At 37.5% G+C, this 23,596-nt stretch overlaps 1 protein-coding gene across 1 annotated transcript; it reads left to right on the top strand.

Moving 5' to 3' along the window:
- The first annotated feature begins 1,126 nt into the window (after positions 1 to 1,126).
- On the top strand, positions 1,127 to 20,814 carry LOC149076089 (uncharacterized). The gene is made up of 2 exons (XM_089242179.1): positions 1,127 to 2,318; positions 20,708 to 20,814. The coding sequence occupies exons 1-2, from the start codon at positions 1,127 to 1,129 to the stop codon at positions 20,812 to 20,814; spliced, it is 1,299 nt and encodes a 432-aa protein (XP_089098305.1).
- Positions 20,815 to 23,596: the final 2,782 nt, after the last annotated feature.

Raw genomic sequence — 23,596 nt, 5'->3', positions numbered from 1 at the left:
AAAGAAGGTTAGGAAAACTAGGAACGACTGCTGGACAAATTTTTGCGCTGCTGAAAATAATCCTTATGGGATCGCATACCGTTCTGTTTTCAAAAGCAAGAGAGTACCGCCTCAAGTTTTGATGATGCAAAGCGGGAGTCACAATTCCACAATCTTGGAAGCGGCGGAGCAGCAACTCGATACGATTTACCCAGATCCTACGGACACAATATCCTTGGTAAAACCGATTAGAACTGGTATCCCAGATGACGAGCAAATTACAGTGGAAGAGATCAGGAGTATTGTCACAAGGTTGAAGAATAGAAAAGCACCTGCCTTTGATAATATTAGTGTTCCCATACTGAAGACATTATTCGAAGCCAATGCCGAATCGTTTACTGAAATTCTCAACAGGTTCCTGGAATTATCTCTCTTTCCTAAACATTTTAAAAAGGGGAAGCTCCTGCTATTCCTTAAGAAAGATAAAGACCCACAATTGCTACGGTCATATCGTCCGATTTTCCTACTACCCACTCTAGGTAAGGTCTACGAGAAAGTTATAGTGCAAAGACTTATGTATCAATTGGAGTGCATGAACTGGCTAAGTCCTCTACAATTTGGATTTCGTGCTGGAGGGTCAGCTGAGAAAGCTATAGATTCACTGTTGCAAGTAATTGTCGGTATGCATCAACAAGGCTATCAGACGGCGATAGTCACGATAGATATTCGTGGAGCCTTCGATTCGCTGCGCCATGAAATAATTATCAATCAACTTCGCCAACTGCCACTTCCTGGAAACCTGACGCGAGTTATTGAGAATATGCTTTCAGACAGATATATAATGATGTCCACAGACGGAGGAATAGCCATGAAAAAGCAGATGAAAGGGTGTCCACAGGGCTCATGCAGCGGCCCCTTGATGTGGTCACTTGTCCTCAACACGCTTTTACAGATTAACTGGGGCCCGCGGGTATATATACAGGCATTTGCCGACGATCTGGTATATGTTATATCCGGCGAAGACCATATAGCAATAACGGATGAAGCACAGACAGTGTTCGAAAAATTGAGCAATTGACTGGCTAATAATAAACTTCAATTGGAAGTAGAAAAAACCCGCTTCTTGTAGCCGCACCCAAAGAAAAAGATGAAACCTAAGATCTACATTGAAGGTATACGAAATCGACCGTCTCAGATAATACGATACCTTGGTGTGTACTTTGATAGTAAATTGAACTTTATGGCGCACATCCAAAAACAGGTCGACAAAGTAAATGGCACACTGCAATTACTGCGCAGATTGGCCGGATCGAAATGGGGGATGCAGCGAGCCTTTCGCAACATCTTATATAAGACTATTGTACAAAGGCAACTTTCATATGGATGCGCCACTTGGTATCAGCACCCAACTCAAAAACAAAAGAGAGCTCTGGATATCGCACAGCGTCCCTTTCTTCCATATGTTACAGGAGCATACGTTACAACCGCGAACGAAGTTCTGTATGTGGCTACAGGCAACCCAGCTTTGAGTATTTACATGGAGTACGAGGCTCTTAAGAACAGACTGCTACATCTTGAAAAGGACATAATATTGGACGAGCAGAGAATTTCGTCAAACCAATTTGAGCAGCGGCATAAGCAATGGCTGTTTCACCCAAGCAGACATCTCACCAAGTCTCAAATAATGCCATTTGGTATTGATAATATAGATTCCTTGGGCTCTAAGAAAATATTCACTGATGGCTCTAAAACAGAAACGGCTACTGGCTGCGCGTATGTGGTACTAGCGGAAGATGGTTCAATAGAGGAGCAATGGAGTCGAAGGTTAGCTAAAGAGAATAGCGTATTCCAAGCCGAAATTTTTGCGATACTCAATGCTGTTAAACGTGCGGGAGAGATGCTTTGTCCAGTAACAATCTTGACAGATAGCGCATCTGGCCCCCTAGCCATACAAGATCCTCGTTCACCTAACCCTGACGTACGAAGTATTCGTCTTATCCTACGCGCTCATGACAACATAAGGTTAGTCTGGGTCAAAGCGCACGTTGGTATTGCTGGAAATGAAAAAGCGGATCAACTTGCCAAGGAAGCGACAACATTGAAAGACTTGGTTGTTCTACCTTGGCCGAGGAGTCATGCCCGTAATATCTTGAAAGACAGAATGCTTCATCTTTGGCAAGTTGAATGGAACAAGAACTCAACGAAAGACGTCTACAAGATACAACGTCGAGTGGCTTTGCGCAAGTGTGTATGGCCGCGAACAAAAACAATCCTTTTAACTGAGCATGGTCCATTTCCGACATACTTGCAGCGCTTTGGACGATCATCTCACAATGCTTGTAAGTGTGGTGCTACGGGCTCGCTATGGCATTACGTCTGCCAATGTCCACACACATCAGCGTTTCATTTTGGTCAGATGTCACAAAGTCAGATGACGGCATTCAAAAGAAGAATACTAAAAAGTCCGATGAACTTCTCACGCATTCAAAATTTGATTCAATTTTTAGACCGTAACCTATATTTGCTGCACGACAAGATGGGTGGACTACGGAAGAAGCAGGATGAATTTCAGCCTTCCAGACCAGTAAAGCTGATACCACGGAGAGTCTACAACTTGCGGCCACGTAGGGGTACCGGAAATTCACGAAACTGATACGTCGTTGAACGGTGAACTTTATTGGAGAAACTATAAACACTTAACATGTTAACGTTGTGAATCAATGCACCCCATAATCCAGCTAGCCAGCCAATGTAGCTTCGGGAATGATGAAATCTCCTAATTGCCCAGGAGAATTAAGACGTAGGATGCTTATGGAACAGGAATGTGTTCCTAGAATGAGCTAAAACATCTGGGTGTCCGAACATTGGCTGACTTGGACACTTGGACCAGGACATGTGACGCAAACATGACATCGATTCGTCGTTGTACGGCCTACACGACTAGTGACATCCAACGAACGCGGACGGACCGCCACCAACAGAATTTGATTATCGAGTCTGGACGTGCCCCAAGGACGATATAATATCAATTTAGATTTCGATTCTTAGATCATGATTTATCATAATTATTTCGTTGATTTATACTCCTGTAATTGGATTTGTTATTCTGTTATACAAATTTATATAGATATATATACTTATACATATTTAATAAAATTCCGGATGCACCCATCTTTCGGGAACGCTTTGATATCTCCTTGAGATGGGAAGCGGGGTGTGTCCGGTCCTTCAATGTTCAATCATTCACACACAACGTACACACTTCGGTACAACTCATTCGGTAGTAAATTAGCCTTGGTGATAGGCCGGAGTTGTGCTCGGTTTGAAAGAAAGAAAGCATAATTGTTCTCCTGCAGATTGCAACATGAATCTCATCAGCTCGTGAAGCCGGGTTCGATTGGCCGAATGCTTCCGGAGGAGGTAAATGCGTCTTCCGTTTCTCATCTTGCCCATCTTCTCCTCATTTCTCTGTGTTTTGCGCTTCTCTCTCCCTTCTTTTCTGTCTCCCTAAGCAAACGACAGAACAGCTGACGCTCCACGCTAGAAAATTACAGACGCGTTGCGTAATAAAGTTTTACGTTTCTGCTGACGTGAAATGGCCCTGTTCGGTTCACGCGGCGTAAAAAAACCTGCTCCTAGGAAAACCCGGCTTTTCACAAGTCAGCAGTTGTTTTTTTTTTTAAACATCACAAATTTTCTAATCGCACCCTGACAAAGAGAGAGGAAACCAAAGAAAGGCTCACGACATTTTGGTTTTAATTATTGCACCTGTCATAAATCACAGATTTCAATTATGTGTTTCCTCCAGCGGATTAGAGTAGTTTTTCTTCCGAACAAAGAAACCAGACGTTTTCGAGTCGTGATGAACAGAGAGAGAGAGAGAGAGAGAGATAAAGGATCTGGTACTTTTTTTTTTTGCGTCAGATTTTTTTCGAGTAACGATATCGCAGATTTTACCAATAGCGCAAAAGTACGCTAAGTGATGGCTATTGTTTCGGAGTCCCCCCCCCCCCCATGAATTCGATACGAGCAACAGAAGACCCAAAAGGCTCCTTTGGCAATGTGATGAGGGATCCGAATTCTTTTTTAGTTGTTCATTGTGTGTTGTATAATTGTGTGTACGATGGTCGTTCTGTGAAGACATTTGGGAGTTATCCTACCGGTCGTTGTAGTGCAGTGGTCGCTTTAACGTGCTGTCGTTATGACGAGCGTCGGCTCTGTTATGTTTTGCAATATTTTATTGGCAATATATTAATGACTAATAATAGATGCATTGTACTGATTGTTTATATGTGCATGGATGATCACACAAACATGGTGCTGTTTTATATAAACTAAATAAACGTTTTCATGCATTTTTAGATATTTATTTTTTTGTTCTTTTACGGTATTTTTTTCATGTGTTGATGCATTTTTTTGTGGAAATGAGTAATCTATGTGTATAAAATTGATTTTCCGTCTGTGTGCGTTTGCATGTGTATGTTCTCTATACACATCTACAATTTTAGACTGATCATCGCCAAATTTTGCATATATTAAACCAAACGGAGCGAACGATAAGCTACTTTAAAAGTTTGTCAGATCTAGGCAAATGCCCGAAATGAGGGAAAAACTGTCGAACAACAATGGTTCCTGGGCCTGAACAATGACTTATGGAATGTTTACTTTGAAAACCGCCGTTCCTGAACAATGCGTTTCAGACATGTAAATGTATATGCCTTTACAATGGTTTGTAACTTCTTTGATGCTGCCAGTACGCGGGGAAAACCCGGGAAGCTTCAGGTATTATAGCTAGAGTACATTATACTATAGTACTATATATATGACAATAAAATGTACCTACATAATGAACCTATAAATAACATATCAACACCAAGATATTATACCCCCATTTAATCGTATTCAAAGAAACAACAGTATATATGTAAGAGTTATCCCGAGAGATAATCAGTTTATCTTAAAATATAACAACTCCAGAAAAGGTAATTGGATTATAGAAATGTGTCAGGAGTCTCAATCATGGAATAATTATTTTGTTAAGTATTTCTCACAAATCTGGAAATGGTTCGATTCAGACATTGCTTTGATCATTGTATGATGCAGTGATTTGTATGCATTAAGCATTGGGGGGGGGGGGGATCGCTTAATTTTACTTACGGTTCACGCACTTCTGCCTTCCGCATTGAATGTAAATGAGACAAAGTGTTATTATGTACAAAAATCTCACTCTTCCTCTCTGAAAATAACGTTCTCTGAATTAATTTGCTTAAGAAATGAGTATTGCTTTGTGTTTGTCTCTTTTTTTCTCTCCAAGTCTCAGGGAGCTTTGTATATTTATGCACATATTTATGTTTTCTTTTGTTTTACAAAAGTAAGAAACATTTTCAAAACACTTTCTTTTAATCAAAATTTTTGTCACAATTTTCAAATATTTATTTAAATGAGTATTTCTCATTGATTATATGTATAAATTTTCCTTTACGAATAGTCCATCAATGCATTGATTATTCCCTGCACGCTTAACGATGCATATGGACGAATAAGTCATCATGTATCGTAACACGGGGCTTCTTTTCGACGTTTTTGAGAGCTTATTAAGAAATTAAGAAAACAATTTTCTTAATAAACTCTCAAAAAACGTCGAAAAAGAAGCCCCGATACATGAAGACTACTTACACGTCGATAACATTTTTTCGAGCACCACTGATGCAAATGTCTTGAAACTTTGTGTGTCTCTCAACATTATAATGTTACATACTTTAAAACGAGAATTTTTTTATTGCAAATATTTATAGTAAATACGTATAATGATTTTTAAAAAATGGTTTTGATATATTCTAAGACAATGTGAGAACTGATATGTTTCCATGAAAAGCCATCAGCTTTTTTTTTCCAAATTTTTATGATGTTTTTTTAGTTTGTGCAAACTGTGGAAGCTGGTTACTTAGCATCACCTAATGTAATGTAATGATTAGTTTCAAGGAAGAAAATATTTCTGAGCACTGTCGACCCACCTATAATTTACTATGTTAATCACACATAGTATACTACATTACATAGTATTACAGGAAACATTTTTTTTTTTTCAAGGCAATGGATTTTTTTTATTGTGAATGGAAAAAATGATCAAAATTCACAATAACTGCAACCCATACAACATTAACATGGAAAAAACAACTAAGTAATATGAATGAACTTTGGTGTTATTTTATCAAGAAACAAAAAAAAGAGACACAAATCTGTTTATTAACATCAACTGTGTGAGCTGCATTAAGCCTAAAACGAAGTAAAAAAAAAATATTTTGTGGATGATTGCATGAGTACGATAATGTCTCCTGTCGTGCAGAATCAAAACTGTTTTGGAAATTTCCATTAAAATAGCCGTTACAACGTTGAATCTTTTTCCAGAATTGATGCAAAGTAACAATTGTAGGTACAAAGTAGCCCCGGAGATTACGGTACCTTCTTCAATCGGAGCCAGCACAAAATGTTGTTTGACTGTTGTGCTACCATCTATATTTCAAATTGATAATTAGTGACAGCACTGTTGCAATGTATGTGTTACGGTCAAACACAGAAATCTGCAGTTCGCGAATTGGCCAATTTCGTTGTAAATTGACTTGGCCAATGTACGAATTTCGGGTTTTGTCCAGCGAGTTGCGAAGTGGCTGCAGATCTCTGTTCAAAGTCTGAAATGGTAAGGAATGATTTGGGGGTAATCGCCAAGGTGGCGTATTTTTTGTGATAATCATGGCCACGTTAGCTATGGCAACCCTTACATCGCGATCACAATTATAGGGGGGGGGGGTTATCATTTTTCTTTTTAACATTTTTTACAGAATAAACTAGTTACTTTTTTTAAAAAAGTAGTTTTTTCTCTCAAATTTCTCTTTTTTTCCTCGTCACATGGAGCTAATCCAAAACAGCTACCATACACAGCCATGTATGACACTTTGGCGATAAAACAAAATGAATTCGTCGCGTACAGGACCGAATTACATCAGCACATCGAACTTTTGTCAAGGAATCTCTAGCAACTTCGTGAATCGACCGGCTAAAGCCTGACAAATTACTGATTATTTCTGAAAATCGTACTTTGGCCGTAACATATGCATTCTTCTAATGGGTGTCTGCACCCTCTGTGTGAAGGGGTATTGTAATGCTTCATACGATCGAAGAAAATTTAAGAGCATAATATTGTCAATTAAAAAGACCCATAAAATATAAAGTATACTCAGTAAATAAAATGTTCGATAAAAGATGCAGAATTTAGATTTCCTATTTTTATTTCATTTCGAAATACTGGTTGTTAATTAAAATTTATAATAATTTCTTTTTAGACAAAGGCAGATTTTACTAGAAAAAAATTTTCTTACACGGAAAAGTATTTTTTCATCATTTAGAGTGAATAAATTGAAAAACATGCACACACATACACACACACACATATATATATATATATAGATATATAAAGAGAGAGAGAGGATGAAAAACATTCAATATTCAAAAGTAAATCAAATGAAATTGAAGTAATTGGTCTTTATATATATATTTATTTATTTATTTATTTATTTTTTGATTTTTTTGATTTTTTTTTCAAATTTAAGATTGAGCAAGCATTAGGAAAATATGGTAATGATTGAAAAAACACTAACGATAAATATTCAGTAATTATTTTCTCTCTTTGCCCCAGAGCGTCAATAGACGTTATATGTTTTTATCTTTAATGTGATATCAGCAATCTCATTATATTTGATATTAATATGTTATCTATAAATAATTAAATGATTCATGAAAGAAAAGAACCTTTTTGCTCATGAAATCTCTGTGAATTTGAATTATTATTTTTTTTTTACTTTAATTTCAATCACAACAACTAAATTCCAAATGCTATAGATGTAAAAATGAATTTTATGGACAGGGTGTTTCAAAAATAGTGTCTGAAAAGAATGAAATTTTACCGTGAATTTTATATATCAAATGAATTATAGCAAAGTATAAGTGGAAATAGGATGAATTAACTATAACGAGTGAACGTCTGCGAAAGATAATTGAATGATATATAAAACTTAACATTTTCATACGGCCCTGAACAAAAAGAAATTGAAAAAAATTCAAAATGTGTTCCTCACTATATTATATATATAAAGGAATTCATTCTCCTAACAATTGAATGAAGGTTTGTTGAGATATCGAAGATAGAAATTCTTAATTTCTGCTGCTTACCGTGTGTTTTGAAAGCCTAGAAACCCTGTGGGATTTATAGTTATAAAGGGAAGGGAATACAAATATCTTTTGAGAAAAGTTCAGTAATATGAGTGACAATCCGACGTTGAAGCTTAAAATAACAAAGATTTCAAACACCAAACAGATGTTTCAGTGGTAGAGAATCTGTTATATCGCAGACTACTCGATTCTATAAAGCACGTGGTTGAAGTGATGTCTACGCGCAATGGTGATAGCAGAGGAAGAGACTTGATTTGATAGTGATAATGATAGTACTGTTACGATAGTTAGGCGGAGTGTATCGATAATGAAGTGGAAGGAAGGAGCAAATATAAGAACTGGACCCAAACATTGGAGAAATATGGAGCGAGCATTAAATTGTTACATTGCCAATATGTTTCGTTATATATTCTATATATTCGTTATATGTTCGCCAATATTTTCGTTTGGTTGATGACGTAAGAAACCTTCAAACCCCCCCCCCTTGTCATCAAAAGTCAGCAAATCCGAAACCCCCCCCCCTAAATTCATTCATTTTATTAGATTGTAATTATCTCCACTATTATGATAGCGCCTGAGAAACATTGCTATATTCGCGAATTTATTTTCAAACTGTATGAAAAAAATTATATCATGAACATATCTACAAAGAGTCTCGAGATATTCGTACGAGACTTATAAATGAACAGAAATTCAGTATGGAATTATGAAGCTTTGAAATGAAATTCATGAAAGGGGGGAGAAAAGAATAAATGAAATACATAACCCAAAAGCTCAAGCGGCAGATAATTCATCAAATCCCTGGCACCGACGAGTGAATAACGCAAAAGATGCTCCGAATCGATACTGTGCTATAGCGTTAAATTTCAACAACCAAATCTCCTGTGGCCATAAAAGTCCTGAATTAGAAAACCTGCAGAGAGCTTCCGTAATTGAATTTGATACGGTCTCCATCAATCTTACAGTTTTGCTTCAAATTTTCCGCACCGCTTATCAGCAAAATTGCTTCTCTTTTCCCCCTAAAAATTAACTAGTAATTTTGTATAACGGCATCGCCAGGCACTGGAATGTTCTAAACGATCAGAGAGATACGCATTTAATTACTCTGTTGAAAACGACAAAATATGTTCAAAATCCACGTACTATCTGTTGTCCTCCGCTCCTGCTTCCTGGTTTATACTTCTTCACTTATTTTACTACGTTTATCTCTCTAGATATCATTGGCTTCCTTTCTGCGTGTGTTTAGTTCTCTTTTCATTGCAGCGTAGATTCTGGGCCAATAAAGTCCTAGCGATAGACGCAAATGGATTAATGAACATTTTCGGAAGTCATCAAATGCGTGCTGTGCTAAAAATAGGTATCTCTGTGATATGAAATTATTATCGTTTTATCTGTCGAAAAGCAAGGGTTTTTTATTTTCTCTCTCTCTCTCTCGTTTTCTAATTCTCGTCAACTTTTCTCTCTCTCTCTCCATGAGAGTTTATGAGCCATATCAAGTATGATTTAGCATTACTAGTCATTTTTGTTCTATTATAGGAATTGAATGTATTCTGTATTTGTGCCGACATAGGAAAACGAGTGCAATGAACTTAGCAAGATGATATGATAAAAGTACATTTAATTCATTCATATAGAAACATTAAGTTTATACAGACAGAGGTACTCATGAGTTTTCTTACTCACAAAATACTGCAAACTTTCCTGAGATAATGTGTTTTGACCTCATAAAATTAGGAATATATAGGTCTAATCAATAGGAAAACTCGACGTATACTAGCACCTACAACTACACTTCGTTCTTTAATCTTTTAGTGGCACAATAAAAATCAATAAACCCCCGTTAAAATGGCATCTCTTTTTATAAATGAAGTTGGCTTTATTCCGAATATCATCAGGTACAAACTAAGGGGTATAAGGAAAGTATTCAATTGAGAAAAAATCTACTTTACAAAATATTTGGGCTTGTCAATGCTGAAATAAGACGCTTTTAAGGAAGCGAGATATCTCGTCAACGCCGCTTTGGGGGCTAAACGTATTAATGTCATCAACAACTTCTATGCCAAAGCGCAATTGAGCAGTTATAGTATTCTTTTAAGTATCTTCTTTTACGGAGCTCAATTGTTTTTTAAAGTGAATATCTCCGTTATTTATTGAAATAGCACTTGGTGTACTATGCCTATTTCTAGTGTAACGAAAGTACTGCAGATTGATAGTGTTGTACCAATATCAACGAAAATTCACATAGTGCCCTTTACATCGATATACAGAAATACGTAGAGGGTAAGAAGTCAAATTAAAGAGAATTTCAGTGAATTACATTAATGTGAAAGGCAAAAATACATGAAAATATTAAGATTTTTTCTTTTTTTTCAATGAAATCTGCGGTTATCATATATTCATAACTTGCCAAATTTCACGTTACTGACATGTACGACCACGTTCAGTGCACACAGACTCTAAGGAGAGAGGATTCGCTGTCGTAGTATAGTGATCGACAGCGCCCAGCCATCACCATCTACAGCAGAAGACCACGTCCGCGCGAACGTCGTGACGTTACTGAAGAAGGTCATCTCACCTATAGCCATTGGACATACCAAGCCGAAACAGAACGTGTCATCTTTACCCTTTTCTGTAGTACAGTCAATCTCGATTTTTAACGAATACCGTTATAGCAAAAAGAAATCTCGTTTCACAACGGACACTTTTCTAATCCCCCAGATAAGTTTACATGGGAACAATGCAAAAACCTCGAATTCCTTTATAACGAAATTTCGTTATAGTGAAGGGATTTCTCCGGTCTCCTGGAGTTTGTTAAAACGGGATTCGACTGTATATCCGATGGTTATAGGCGAGATGACCTTCTTAAGTGACGGCAAGAGCTTCGCACGGAGGCCTTCTGCTATAGATGGTGTTAGCTCAGTCGACAAGTGCGATAACATGATTCGATTTCTCGTAAAGGCAGTCGAATTATTCGTGTCAATAGCGGAGAATGACATAAGAATTCAACGCGTTTTTAGAAGGCGAGATATTTCGGGGTGGCAGAAATAAAGCAGATCAAGTTTGACGAGATATCTCGGGATTACCGTGAAGGGTGAACTGAACATACACCTCGTACACATTCTTCTGCGGAATTTCTAAAAAGGAATCTGTATATGCCGGAATGTGTGTTCTGCCTTTGTATGACACTATTTAGGTTGTCAGAAAATGTGCTTCCTTTGAGTTCTTGCCTATGTTGCCTTCTGTTTTCCATATTCTGAAGTGAAGATGGAAAGATAAACTTCCATGATATATATCATGTTGAAGATCTGACTACTCTCTGCGGAGAGACTTTTTAAAATGAGAAACCGGCTCGCATTCTCACGAAAGTTCTACTGATAAGCCCCGCATGGTCTTCATCCCCCATTCCTCTGCGGAATTGCTAACGGATTGGCACATGTGGGCACAAGTTTGTTGCCTGTGTTATCATCATCATCATCAACAACTATTTTCAATCCACTGCTGGATTGAATTTTTATCACACCTCTAAATTTTTCTATTCTGCTCTGTCTGATGCTTCAGCCTTCCAGTTGACTCCGGCCACTTTCCTGATCTCGTCAATCCATCTTGCATGGGGACTCCTTCTTCGGACTCGCATTCCTTCCTCCAAGATGAGAAACCACAGAAAACGAACTTGTCAACCATTTTGTTGAAGGTGGGTTTCCAGCCCGGGTTTACGCGATGCGAGTCCATCGCTATGACCACTTGGCCAAAACAACGACAACTAACGGAAGTGCTGCAAATTGGTAGTGTTATTCCAATATTGACGAAAACTGACATAGTGCCTTCTACCTCCGGCGTACAGAAGTTAAAAGTAACAAGTGAAAGTAAAAAAAAAATATCAATGAAATGCATAAATGTGAAAGGCAAAAATACATGGAAACATTACGATTGCTTTTACGAAATCTTCGGTTATCATATATTCATAACTTGGAAATTTCCCTCGAATATATTCGTGAATAACATTCATTTCATATTACGTTCCAGGATGTTTCCTGTTTGATGATGTGTAGTATTTGAAATAAAATAGATCGGTAAGTGTATATATATGTATGTATATACATTCCGTACCTAGATTTATTTTCTTTAGACCAAAACGAACTCACAGAAGAGATGAAAAAAAGGTAAAGATCACAACTGGAAAAAATCAGAGTGACTTCTGGATCGCAAATGTGAAAGGGGAAAAAAGGGGACGTAGAAGTCCCTCAGTGAGTTCAAATAAAAGGCAAGAAAATATATACACAGGAAACATCTCTTTAAAATTCCGTTCAGTCAAACAGTCATTCAATGTGTGTGTTTTTTTCTCTTATTTTGGTCCCTTATCCGATCTTATTTCTATGTTTTCTATGCCTTTTGACTCTTTCTCTTTTCTCCTGATCTTACCAATACCTTCTTATAGACAATTTCCTATGACGCTGCAGTTTCAGGATTCCCTTCCCACTTTTCTTAGAAAGGAGCAGGAGAAAAAAAATATATTATTTTATTTCTGATTTTCTCTTCCTTTTCCGAATTCCCAAACCAAAGATGGAGCCACGTTTTTGTGGGGGGAAAAAAAAGGAGAGTTTTTTTCCACCATTTGTATTTCTTTTATGTAAGGAATTATTATATTATTTTTTTGTCCCGGTTTTGTGATGAAACTGGATATATGCCCATATGGAGAATCTTTTACTAGAAGGTTTTATGACGGATACAAATGCTATATATGCTTGTGTGTGTATACTGTGTACGTATGTATATACCGGGATTTTTGACTCGCGGCTATCTTTTATATGCATTGAAAGATCCTAAAATGTATGGGAGAAAAATATCTCTACTCTGTTTTATACGGTAGTGAGTTGCAACTTGCATTGGGAAATGAAATATGAGTGTTCGGCGTTGGTTTCGGCAGTATACCGGTAAACAATAGACTCGGTAAAAATATGGACAGCAGCTGAATACATTTTTGTATGTTCACTTTTTATGGCTGTCACAAATCTACTCTACTGCTTTCTTTTAAGGTTGTACTTGAACTTGAATCGGTACACGTTCTGTGTGAACTTTACGAATTTGTGACTAGAGATAAATCTCTTCTTCCGCGATGAGCTGATATAAGTCCAAAGATATTCAGGAACTTGAAGAAGAGCAAATTTTGTTCCACGTGTTTCGAGTTCAACTGTGTTTTCTAAGTACGTGGTGTCCTACGAAGGACTCCCTGATTTGAAAATCAAATAACTCGGAAATAGTGATCGATATAAGAATAAAAATCAAGTGGTACGTTTTTATTGTGAAAGCCGTAAAAATCAGATACAGAAGTTTTAAAACTACAGTTGAATCCCGTTTTAACGCGAATACCGTTATAACAAAATCTCGTTTTAACGAACACTTTTCTAATCCTCCAGATAATTTTTCATGGGAACAATGCTAAAACTTGGAATTGCTTTATAACGAAATTTCGTTATAATGAAGTGATTTCTCCGGTCTATTGGAGCTCGTTATAACGGAATTCGACTGTAGTTGCGAATGTTACCGACGGGTGGCCGCTGCACGCTGAAGTCACAGTACGGAGTTCGAGAAATAGGTTATTTGTGAAATGTTATATCTCCTCCTAGCTGTACTCCTTCGCAAGTCATCGTTGCAATCATATCGCAATCGATTCAAAATGCGCACCTTTCGTAGCACAGAGTGCGTAAACGATCACTCATGAACTGTACGTTGGGGTTTCGGAACAATTTTTCACCTGTGCTGGAGTTTCGACGAGGCTTTGTGGTTTATGTAGGATGGTTCCCAACCACACCGTACCCATAACAGTTTTTGTCTTTCTTGAGGAGCGCTTCAGGAATAGAGTAATTGCTTTGAACTATTCCATATTTACTGTCGCACGTATAGATTGACCTCCATACTCATCTAATGTTACCCCCGCCGACTCCTTTCTGAGTGGGAAATTGAAGAACCCTGTTTTCTCCTGGCAATTCCGCAACACTGGACGCGCTTCAAGATTTGTTCTGTGAGACGTGTGCGTACATTTCCGCGGAAACACTACAAAGCGCGACTGAAAATTTCAATCTTCGTTTGTGCCATCTCTAGCCTGTGAAAATTGCACATTTGGAATCGACTGTGATATGATTGCAACAAGGACAGTTTATAGCCTGTTTCTCGGACTCCGTACATTACCCTGCAGTTCCACCTGTCGGCAATATTTGTAATTTATTTTCTAACTCCTATACCAGATAGACTTTTTTTACAGCTGTTTCAAAATAAATTGAACACTTGTTCTATTCTCCTATCACTCACCGTTTCCGAGTTACTTCATTTAAGAGTCCTTTGTGGAAACACCCTGTATCTTTTATACGCATTTTTCTTGTACTGTCGACGCTCGTTATAACGGCCATGCGTTATTTATTATGAACGTTGCATTTATGATAGGTTCGGTAGACACGACCGGTATGATAACTACCAAATGTTTACACCCTATGTTATTTTTTATCCAATATAAAGATTCAAAAAGGCCATTCAACCCAATAAAACTGCTGAATTGAATTCAGTTCTGCTTCACCCCTTTTTTTGCACACAAATAAACAAAATATGTTTATTTCGTTTTCCACCCAGTGCAGTTGTTGTGCAGCTTTACTAGGCACATTTTTCTATAAGCTACGGAATTTTTTATTGATTAACTTGTGCTCATTTATCATTTTTTTTATGTCGCATCACGGTCTTTTTCTGCAAACGAGGGCTAATTAGACCGGGACTACCGTTTTTTGCCGATTCCGAACGGCAGCAATTTTTTTAATACCAAGAGGTTGGTGCACTAAACCCCCCTCGGTGTGGGACTCCCTGCGGTAGCAATATTTTTCTGTGGTCAATGTCGCCGTTTGTGTTGTACCCGTGTGTCAGGAAAGTTCCTGACGAGGACGAACCGGGTATTGAACGCCTCTAAGCGTCCTTTGATACTTCAGGCGAGTATCCTATCGACCCGGGCTACCTCGCTCGATTAACTTTTGCGCACTGTAAGAAACATACACCTCTATGGTAAGAAAGAGTTGACCCTACTTTTAATAAGTTTGAAACTGCTGCCATCTATATGAAATAAAAACAAAACTGTATACTATTATTATCGTGTAAGAAAAATTGATGTCCTGATTTAAATCAGTGTGTTGCTTGAAAATTAATGATATATATATTGAAAAAATATTCGCATGGAAATAGGCAATGTTTTAGACATGAGCGTATCTAACATTATTAATTAGACTTCACTGTTAATGGTTTAGGTATTGCTTCGGAAATTTAGGTTCATTTTCAGTTGGTCATAGACGTTGAAAGGTTGCTAATTACAATATGCTAAAATTGCTCAAAAATTTGCTATGTTCGGAAAAAAAGAGGATATCTAGTAGGAATGCGAAATTAACAAAACGTACTGGAATTTCTCGTGAAATATACGAGAAAATAATTAACATACTTACATATCAGGAGGAGTTTGTGTCGCCATCTATCCAGTAAGATCTCAACTCTTGCAACAGCGTAAACAAAAGTATCGAAATCGATTTATTTATGTATTTATTTATTTACGTCTCAACAGGCAAGGATTGCCCAATTACAGAGATGGACAAGAGAAGAAAAATACAAAAACATAAATACAACAAACTACAAAAAAACCAAAAAAAAAACCAATGGAAATACATACGGAAAAAGCATATTAACATGAATATTCACTACTCACACATACTTTTAAGAATTCCCTTATAGTTGAATTGAACATATCGGGTTTCACATCGCACTGATTATATATATTGCACATCTCAAAAATAGGGGACCGTCGTAAAATATTTGTTCGGTGTTTAGGGAGGCGAAAAGTTCGCCGAACAGGCCTATTTCCAATTGGCACAGAAAAATCAACAAGTTGAAGAAGGTGGCAGTCATCAATTATATTATTTACAAGTTTATACAAAAAGCGAAGGTAACTTCTTCTTCTTCGGCATTCCAATGATTGGAAATGGAAAAAATGTCGCAGTTCAGTTGTACTTACGTCATTGATGTAGACGTGAAATTGCCTGTAAAACATGTAACGTAGAAATCTGTTCTGAACTCTTTCTAGAATCAGTGAGTCTAGATTGTTGTGAGGACTCCATATAATAGTGCAGTACTCTAGTTTCGGGAGCACGTAAGTCCTGAAAAGTGTCGCGATTGTTGTGATTGATTTGAAATTATTGCTGCTCCTCACAACAAATCCTAGCAGTTTTAAGCATTTATTGGTGAGATCATATATGTGATCGGTAAATGCAAGCTTGGAGTCAAAGAAAATACCAAGGTCTTTGATTACGGAAACACGGCTGATCGAAACAGCATCAATGGTGTAGTCGAATTCGGTCGATGACAATTTTCTTGTATAGCTGATGACGTGGCATTTTCGAACATTAAGCTGGAAGAAATTAGCCCCACACCAATCATGGAGAGACTGTAGGTCTCTTTGTAGAGCCATGCAATCTTCCAGACTCCCAACTTCGCGATAAATTTTCACGTCGTCAGCATACATCAGACACTTTGATGCACTGAAGCATCGAGGAAGGTCATTCACGAATATTAAGAACAGCAATGGTCCAAGATTCGAACCCTGGGGAACACCTGATCCACTAACATACTTTGTTGAAATTCCGTTATGAAATACAACTTGGGATGTTCTCAAATTTAAGTAGCTGGTGAACCAATTGATAGAGTTCTCGGACACATTGAAAGAACGGAGTTTGTAAAGTAGTGTCTGGTGATTTATTTTGTCGAAAGCCTTAGTGAAATCCGTGTAAATGACGTCTGTTTGCTTGTTGGCGTCGATTGACTTAGCAAGATCGTGAGTGAGATGAACAAGATTTGTTTCAGTAGACCGATTCGGCAAAAACCCATGTTGAGATGGAGATAATTCAAGACGGATATGGTTGTACAATTTGCAATATACGATGTGCTCGAAGAGTTTAGAGACGGTGGATAAAATAGAAATGGGTCTATAGTTGGTGACTTCAGATACTAGACCGCTTTTTAAAGTCGGAATGACATTTGCGAGCTTCCAAGAAGATGGGAAAACATAGATAAGATGTCTTACGTAGGCTGACCATATTTTCTCGAGAGAAATACCGGAAATTTATATTCCAAATACGGGAAAATACGGGGCATCGCCAATCATCGCTAAAAGTGATACCAAAACCGAATAAAGTTCCCAAATATTGCTGAAATTACGGATAATCACAATGGCGGGAAATGAATTATTACTGCTAATTGCAGTTGATTAAAATGAATTGCTCGATAAAAATAACGTTCACAAAGACAAATTTAGGAGATTAATATTTATTCTTATTTTTAGTTGTAATTATCATAATATATTTATGAGCAGAAAAATAATTTCAATCTTTGACTTCAATAAAGAATAAAATTTGAAGTAGGTTTCGTGTAAAAACGGGAAAAACCGGGGCACTTTCACCAAAAAGTCGGGACGGCCAGAAAAACAGAAAATACCGAAACTGTCCCGGGAAATACGGGGCGTATGGTCACCCTAGTCTTACGTAGCACCCCAGTCATTTTTATTGAAGAACTTCACTAACAAACCTTTCAACTGATACGTTTCCGCCGACTTCGCTAAATGTAAATCAAATACAGTCAAACCTCGTTAATGAGTCACTCTTGGGAGAGCAAAAATGTGACTTAGCAGGCGGAGTGACTCGTTAAACGGAGTAAGCCATAACTGTGCCAATTCCTGTTTGAGGACAATTGGGACTTCCAAAAAGTGACCCGGTAAGCAGAGTGACGTGTTAACCGGGTGACGCACTAACGAGGTTTGACTGTATTCCTAAGCGGATTAGAATTTATATTTTACGTCTTACTGTGCATTTAAAAATGTCATCCAAGAGCAAGGTTAGTGGCCTTTCACTGGCTAAAAAACCCATAAAACAAAAATATATAAAGTACCCCCCTTCTCTAGTAAATTAAAATTTCCATGTCATTATTCGTCTTCTTTCAAATATTTGAATCGTAAAGTTTCAGAATACCTTTATTACAAAAACAAGGGAAAAATGAGATCGTAATGGGAATTGATTGAGAATAGGTGAAAAGAGAAAGGCGATTTCCATAAAATATATACAGTATAGATGCGCCATAAAATAACATGGTTGAATAAATTAAACGGTTTTGTGCACCGTCAAAAGCGAAACAATTTGTGAATTCTTTTAATGAGCGCTGGGTTTTGTTGATAAATTATTCGCCTTAATGTTTACACACGAGTCTAGAGCAGCGGTTCTCAACCGGTGCTCCGCGGAGCCATTGGGGCTCCTTGTGCACTCTCCAGGGGCTCCGCGGCCACGCGAGAAAAATAAAAACAGCAAAATTAAAAGAATAATTATAAACATTTTTAAATAGTAAAAATAAATCAGTGACTTTGATGAATAATTAAAAAATTGGCCAACGGGGCTCCGCCATAGAATTTTTTTGCTTAAAAGGGCTCCGTGAGTCAAAAAACGTTGAGAACCGCTGGTCTAGAGAAATAGTCTCACTTTTTTTTTCCCCTCTGTACTAATGGAAGAGCTCGTGAATTCCGGTTCTCTTATCTGCATCCGAAAACTACACGCTAATTAAAAAAAATTAGAACATCACAAAAAATTTACGAGCGCATGAAATGCTCAAGTTAGAAAGCTAAAATTTAAGTATGGTGTTATTTGCATTTCCAGTCTAAGACAGTGGTTCCCAACCGGTGTGCCAAAGCATCCTAAGGTGCCATGATATTGGTTTAAGGGTTGCCGCGAGATAGTATTACGATCTACTAGTCTTAAAATAAATCAAATCAAATAACTACTCTCATGCCTAACAGATGTATCGGCCCCGTTCAGCGCACACAATCTCGGAGGAAAGAGGATTCGTTGGCAGGCCCGTCATTTGGGGGGGGGGGGGTGGGGCAACGGCCCTTGCTTTTGAAAATACACTAAAAATGGTATATATATATATATATATATGCATACATTGAGTACATGTGCCCCCCCCCCCTGGAAAAAGTTGAAATGACGGCCCTGTTCGTTGGCTTTCTAGTTTAATAGTCTAGGGGTGCTCAGTTGGCAAGTGAGGGGACGTGGGTTCGAATTCCCGTAAGGCCAATTTTCTACCTTGAATTTATCTTTGCATCAGCCAGCTGCTGAAACCGTCGAAGTAATAACGCAGAGTGACACCATACACACACCTCCGGATAAGCTGATAAAACCTCATTTGTGAACACTTATCAAGATTGCAAGATGTAATAGATATGTACTTTCCATCTTTTTTCCACTGAGAATTTCGGCTGGGTTGTCTCACCATTTGATTTCACATACAGTGCTGAGGAAATAGATTTCACTGCTTGTGAACGAGGTGAATTTATTCATCTTTGCGCCGATTCCACACTCAAAGGTAAGTTCACCAAGAAGTAAGGGGACCGGTGACCGCTTTTTAGCTTGGACTGAGAGGGAGTGCCCTAATCTAATGAATAAAGCAATTAAAATGCACTTTTGCCCTTTTCAACATCATATGCAATCGAATCACATTTTAACGAATACCGTTATAGCGAAAATCTCGTTTTAACGAACATGTTTCCCCCAGATGTTTAGATAGGAATAATGCAAAAACCTAGGATTCCTTTATAACGAAATGATTTGTCCGGTATCTTGGAGTTTGTTATAACGGGATTCGACTGTATATATGCGAGCAAGATTTCTCTGCTATGGCGACAATAAAATACAAAGCAAGAAATAGACTACTACTCAACCCTACATGCACCTCGTACACATTCCTCTTTGAAATTTCTAACGAATTGGTCATGCCGGAATATGCACGTATGCGTTGTAAACATAACGTGCCGTTTGTTTCTGCGTAATGCTGGTTGCGTGTAAGTACTGCCATCTGTAAAGAAATAGACTGCAAGACCTTGAGGACAATTTACTTGTTTCGTCGCCAACTGTAAGGACTGATTTCAAATATCTGTTCTCTAAGCATCAATCACAAGTTTCACTTTAACGATAAACCGAAAAAAGTCTACTGATATATTTTTACTCAGTGATTTTTGTCGTAGTAAACTGTATTCTGTATTCAAGGGAGGGTGTCTCAAGTTTTAATGCCATTCCCAAGGGTGCCGCGAATTTCAAAAGATTGGGAAACGCTGATCTAAGAGGTTCTTAGAAAGGATATCGATGACAATTGTCTTTTTTTTTGGGGAGGGGGGAGTGTTAATTCAATATAGAGCAGCCCTCTCTCAAAGATTCAAAGATCTCATTGTAAAGGGCCTGGCTGATAACCGGGGAGGCATGATAACCATCGAGATGCACGCGGTAAAAAGAACAACTTTATTCTTACATGAAAATGCGTTAAACTTTTTTTCCAGATAGTGGGAACATTGCAGCATTGCATACATGCACTTGAAGTGTTTTTTTTTTAAAAATTGTACTTGGAGAAAACTGTGGGCTGATTTTAATTTTTGAACGTGACTTTGAAGGGCTAGATCATGAACCGGAGCCACTACTTGTCTGTGTGCTTGGGGAAGACTATGGACTGAGTGTACACGAGGATGGCATTCCAGAACTATTGGTGAAAAATGTCTAGAAAGTGACGGTAGATTAAGTGATGAATCTCCTCTGCAAGCACCATCAAGATTTTATGGACGGTATCTCATCTCAGGAAGAGACAAATAAGGAGATGTCTGTGTCCCACGTATAAAATGAAATTAGAAAGATGTGTGGAATGTGGGAATCGTGTGCAAAATTATTTAGAAAAGAACCACCCAAATAAAGCTGTATCAGTGTGCGAGCGATGAATCTTTCCAACGAACACTGCAATTTCTCATTTCCTAGAAATCCTAAAAAGTAGGCAAAAGCAAGTGTCATTGCATAAGGATCTTTTTGAAAGTCATGTAAAAATTTAGTTTGAAAACAACGAGTCTAAATTGTCCTAAATAACAGTCCTCCTTTCTCTCGTCGTTTTAGAGTAAATTAACTGTCGATCACGTTCGTATACATTATCGTATTGTATATTTATTTATGGCGATATTTATATTACGTATATTTTAATGCAATATTTGTTATCATTATTGTGTTTAATTATTATTGATTGAATACCGTTTTTATTAGTCATTTTTATGCGAATGAATAATTGCGGAATGAATTATCCAAGTTTCTATTATTTCCTATGTGGAAGTTTGATTAGAATAACGAGCTATTCGTACAGGTTTCCTTGTGTAATAAAATAAAATTAAAAAAAAAAAAATTGTTTTGCAAAGAATTTGAGTTCGAACCCCCAATTGCCAACAAATTAATGATCGGAAGGAGGCAGGCACTCTGTCACCACTCAACCTAGCGTCAAAGTTGGAGTCGACTGATCTAACGTATATATGTATACATGAATTGCCATCATCATCATCGTGCCCCCAACCAGACTTCCACGTCTATCTCCGCCTATGAACTACCCCCACCATACCTGGATGATGGGAGCATACTGAAGGTTAAATATGCGATTATCATTTCTGAGTTAATTCTAGGATTGTTCAGTTCGGAGCTACAAAATACAGTGCGTGCTCGAGCACCTACTTAGCACCTAGCTGCGACGCCACTCAGAGCACGCAAACCGTCAATGCACTTCCAGTACTAATATGAGAGTAGTTTGAGTAATATTTCCTTAAATATTGACCCAGTCCTTGTCCGAATTTCTGACATTATCAGGACAATTTCCAAAATGGACGGCGATTCGGGATCATCATCAAGTTATCGTATTTTTTCGTGGCAGTAAAGTGCACGTGAGTTATGACAACCCATCAAACCGCAGTCCAATGTGGTAATATTTTTTTTCTCCATAATTTGGCAGGAAAAACTATATGTTTATGTAATTATTTTTATAGTCTTTCCCCTCACATTTCTCTTTTTCTCCTTCGTCACATAGAGTTAATTCAATACAGCGGCTATATATAGTCATGTGTCACACGTTGGCGATAAAAAAAAAGGATTTTTCTTCTACCGGACCAACCGTCTTACATCAGTACATCGAATCTCCGACCATTTCGCGAAATGGCGGGCCAAATTCCGAATCACTTCTGCACTTTGAACTTTGACCAAAACTTGACCAATTCGCCAAGTGGCCGGCCCTGTTGTGAATTCGCAGCACTTCGGGATTTGGCAGTAATATATAGACCTATACGTCGCGGTTAATGCTATAAATCCGGATATTATACATAATTTCTGGTTGTTGTTCATTATTTCCGCCTGTTTTGTAAGTTTGACAAATTTTTCAAATTTATCGCATTTCCCGGTCATTTTAAATAACTCTCAGCTTGTATTGGTAAATATGAAAAATTGCCAATTAATTACCTAATTCATATTTCCTTTCGATTTCTTCCATATATTTACGTACTTAATTAGCCGAGAAACCATTATTCAAAACCAAATATGAAAATGGAATCTGTTGGTAGTGCTGACATCTATGAGAAAAAATTTTAACAATAAACTTTATTGAATTTATTCTTTGTGAACAGATGGCAGCACTTCTTACTGTTCTCATCGTATCCGATTATTATTAATAAATACTCATTTTTAATACTATGAAATTATCATTAACAATTGCGATAACTTTTTAACTTTATAAAATTTAATTGCATGTGGTAACTGACACTCTCATATTTCAGTAGGGCCACCCTTACCAGACGCGAGGCCTAATGCGAAAATAATAGCGTTGCTAATTAGCCCCGATTCTTTTCATCTGTGAGAGAGGGGAATCGAAAATTCATAAAATGAAAATTCAGAATATATGAAAGAAATAGTTTCGGAAAATTCCAGAATTGATGAAAATTCATTTTTCCAGAACTCATGAAAATTCAGAATTCCAGAACTGATCAAAGAATCCAAGAAATCCAGAGAATCCGCAGAAATCCAGAGAATCCGCAGAAATCCAGAATTAATAAAAATTCAGAATTCCAGAAATAATAAAAGTTCAGAATTCCAGAAATATTGAAAGTTCAGAATTCCAGAGTTGATAAAAATTCAGAATTCCAGAGTTGATGAAAGTTCATTTCTCCGGAGTTGGTGAAAATTCAGAATTCCAGAACTGATCAAAATTCACAGAATTCCAGAAATAATGAAAGTTCAGAATTCCAGAGTTGATGAAAGTTCAGAATTCCAGAGTTGATGAAAGTTCAGAATTCCAGAGTTGATGAAAGTTCAGAATTCCAGAGTTGATGAAAGTTCAGAATTCCAGAGTTGATGAAAGTTCAGAATTCCAGAGTTGATGAAAGTTCAGAATTCCAGAGTTGATGAAAGTTAATTTTTCCAGAGTTGATGAAAGTTCAGAATTCCAGAGTTGATGAAAGTTCAGAATTCCAGAGTTGATGAAAGTTCAGAAT

The sequence above is a fragment of the Pholcus phalangioides genome, unplaced genomic scaffold (genome assembly GCF_987345545.1).
Source record: "Pholcus phalangioides strain wild (caught in Gottingen) unplaced genomic scaffold, Ppha-v1.0 ptg000015l_1, whole genome shotgun sequence".
Taxonomy (NCBI): domain Eukaryota; kingdom Metazoa; phylum Arthropoda; class Arachnida; order Araneae; family Pholcidae; genus Pholcus; species Pholcus phalangioides.
Note: the sequence above shows the minus strand (reverse complement) of the source record. Positions and strands in the feature narration are given on the sequence as shown.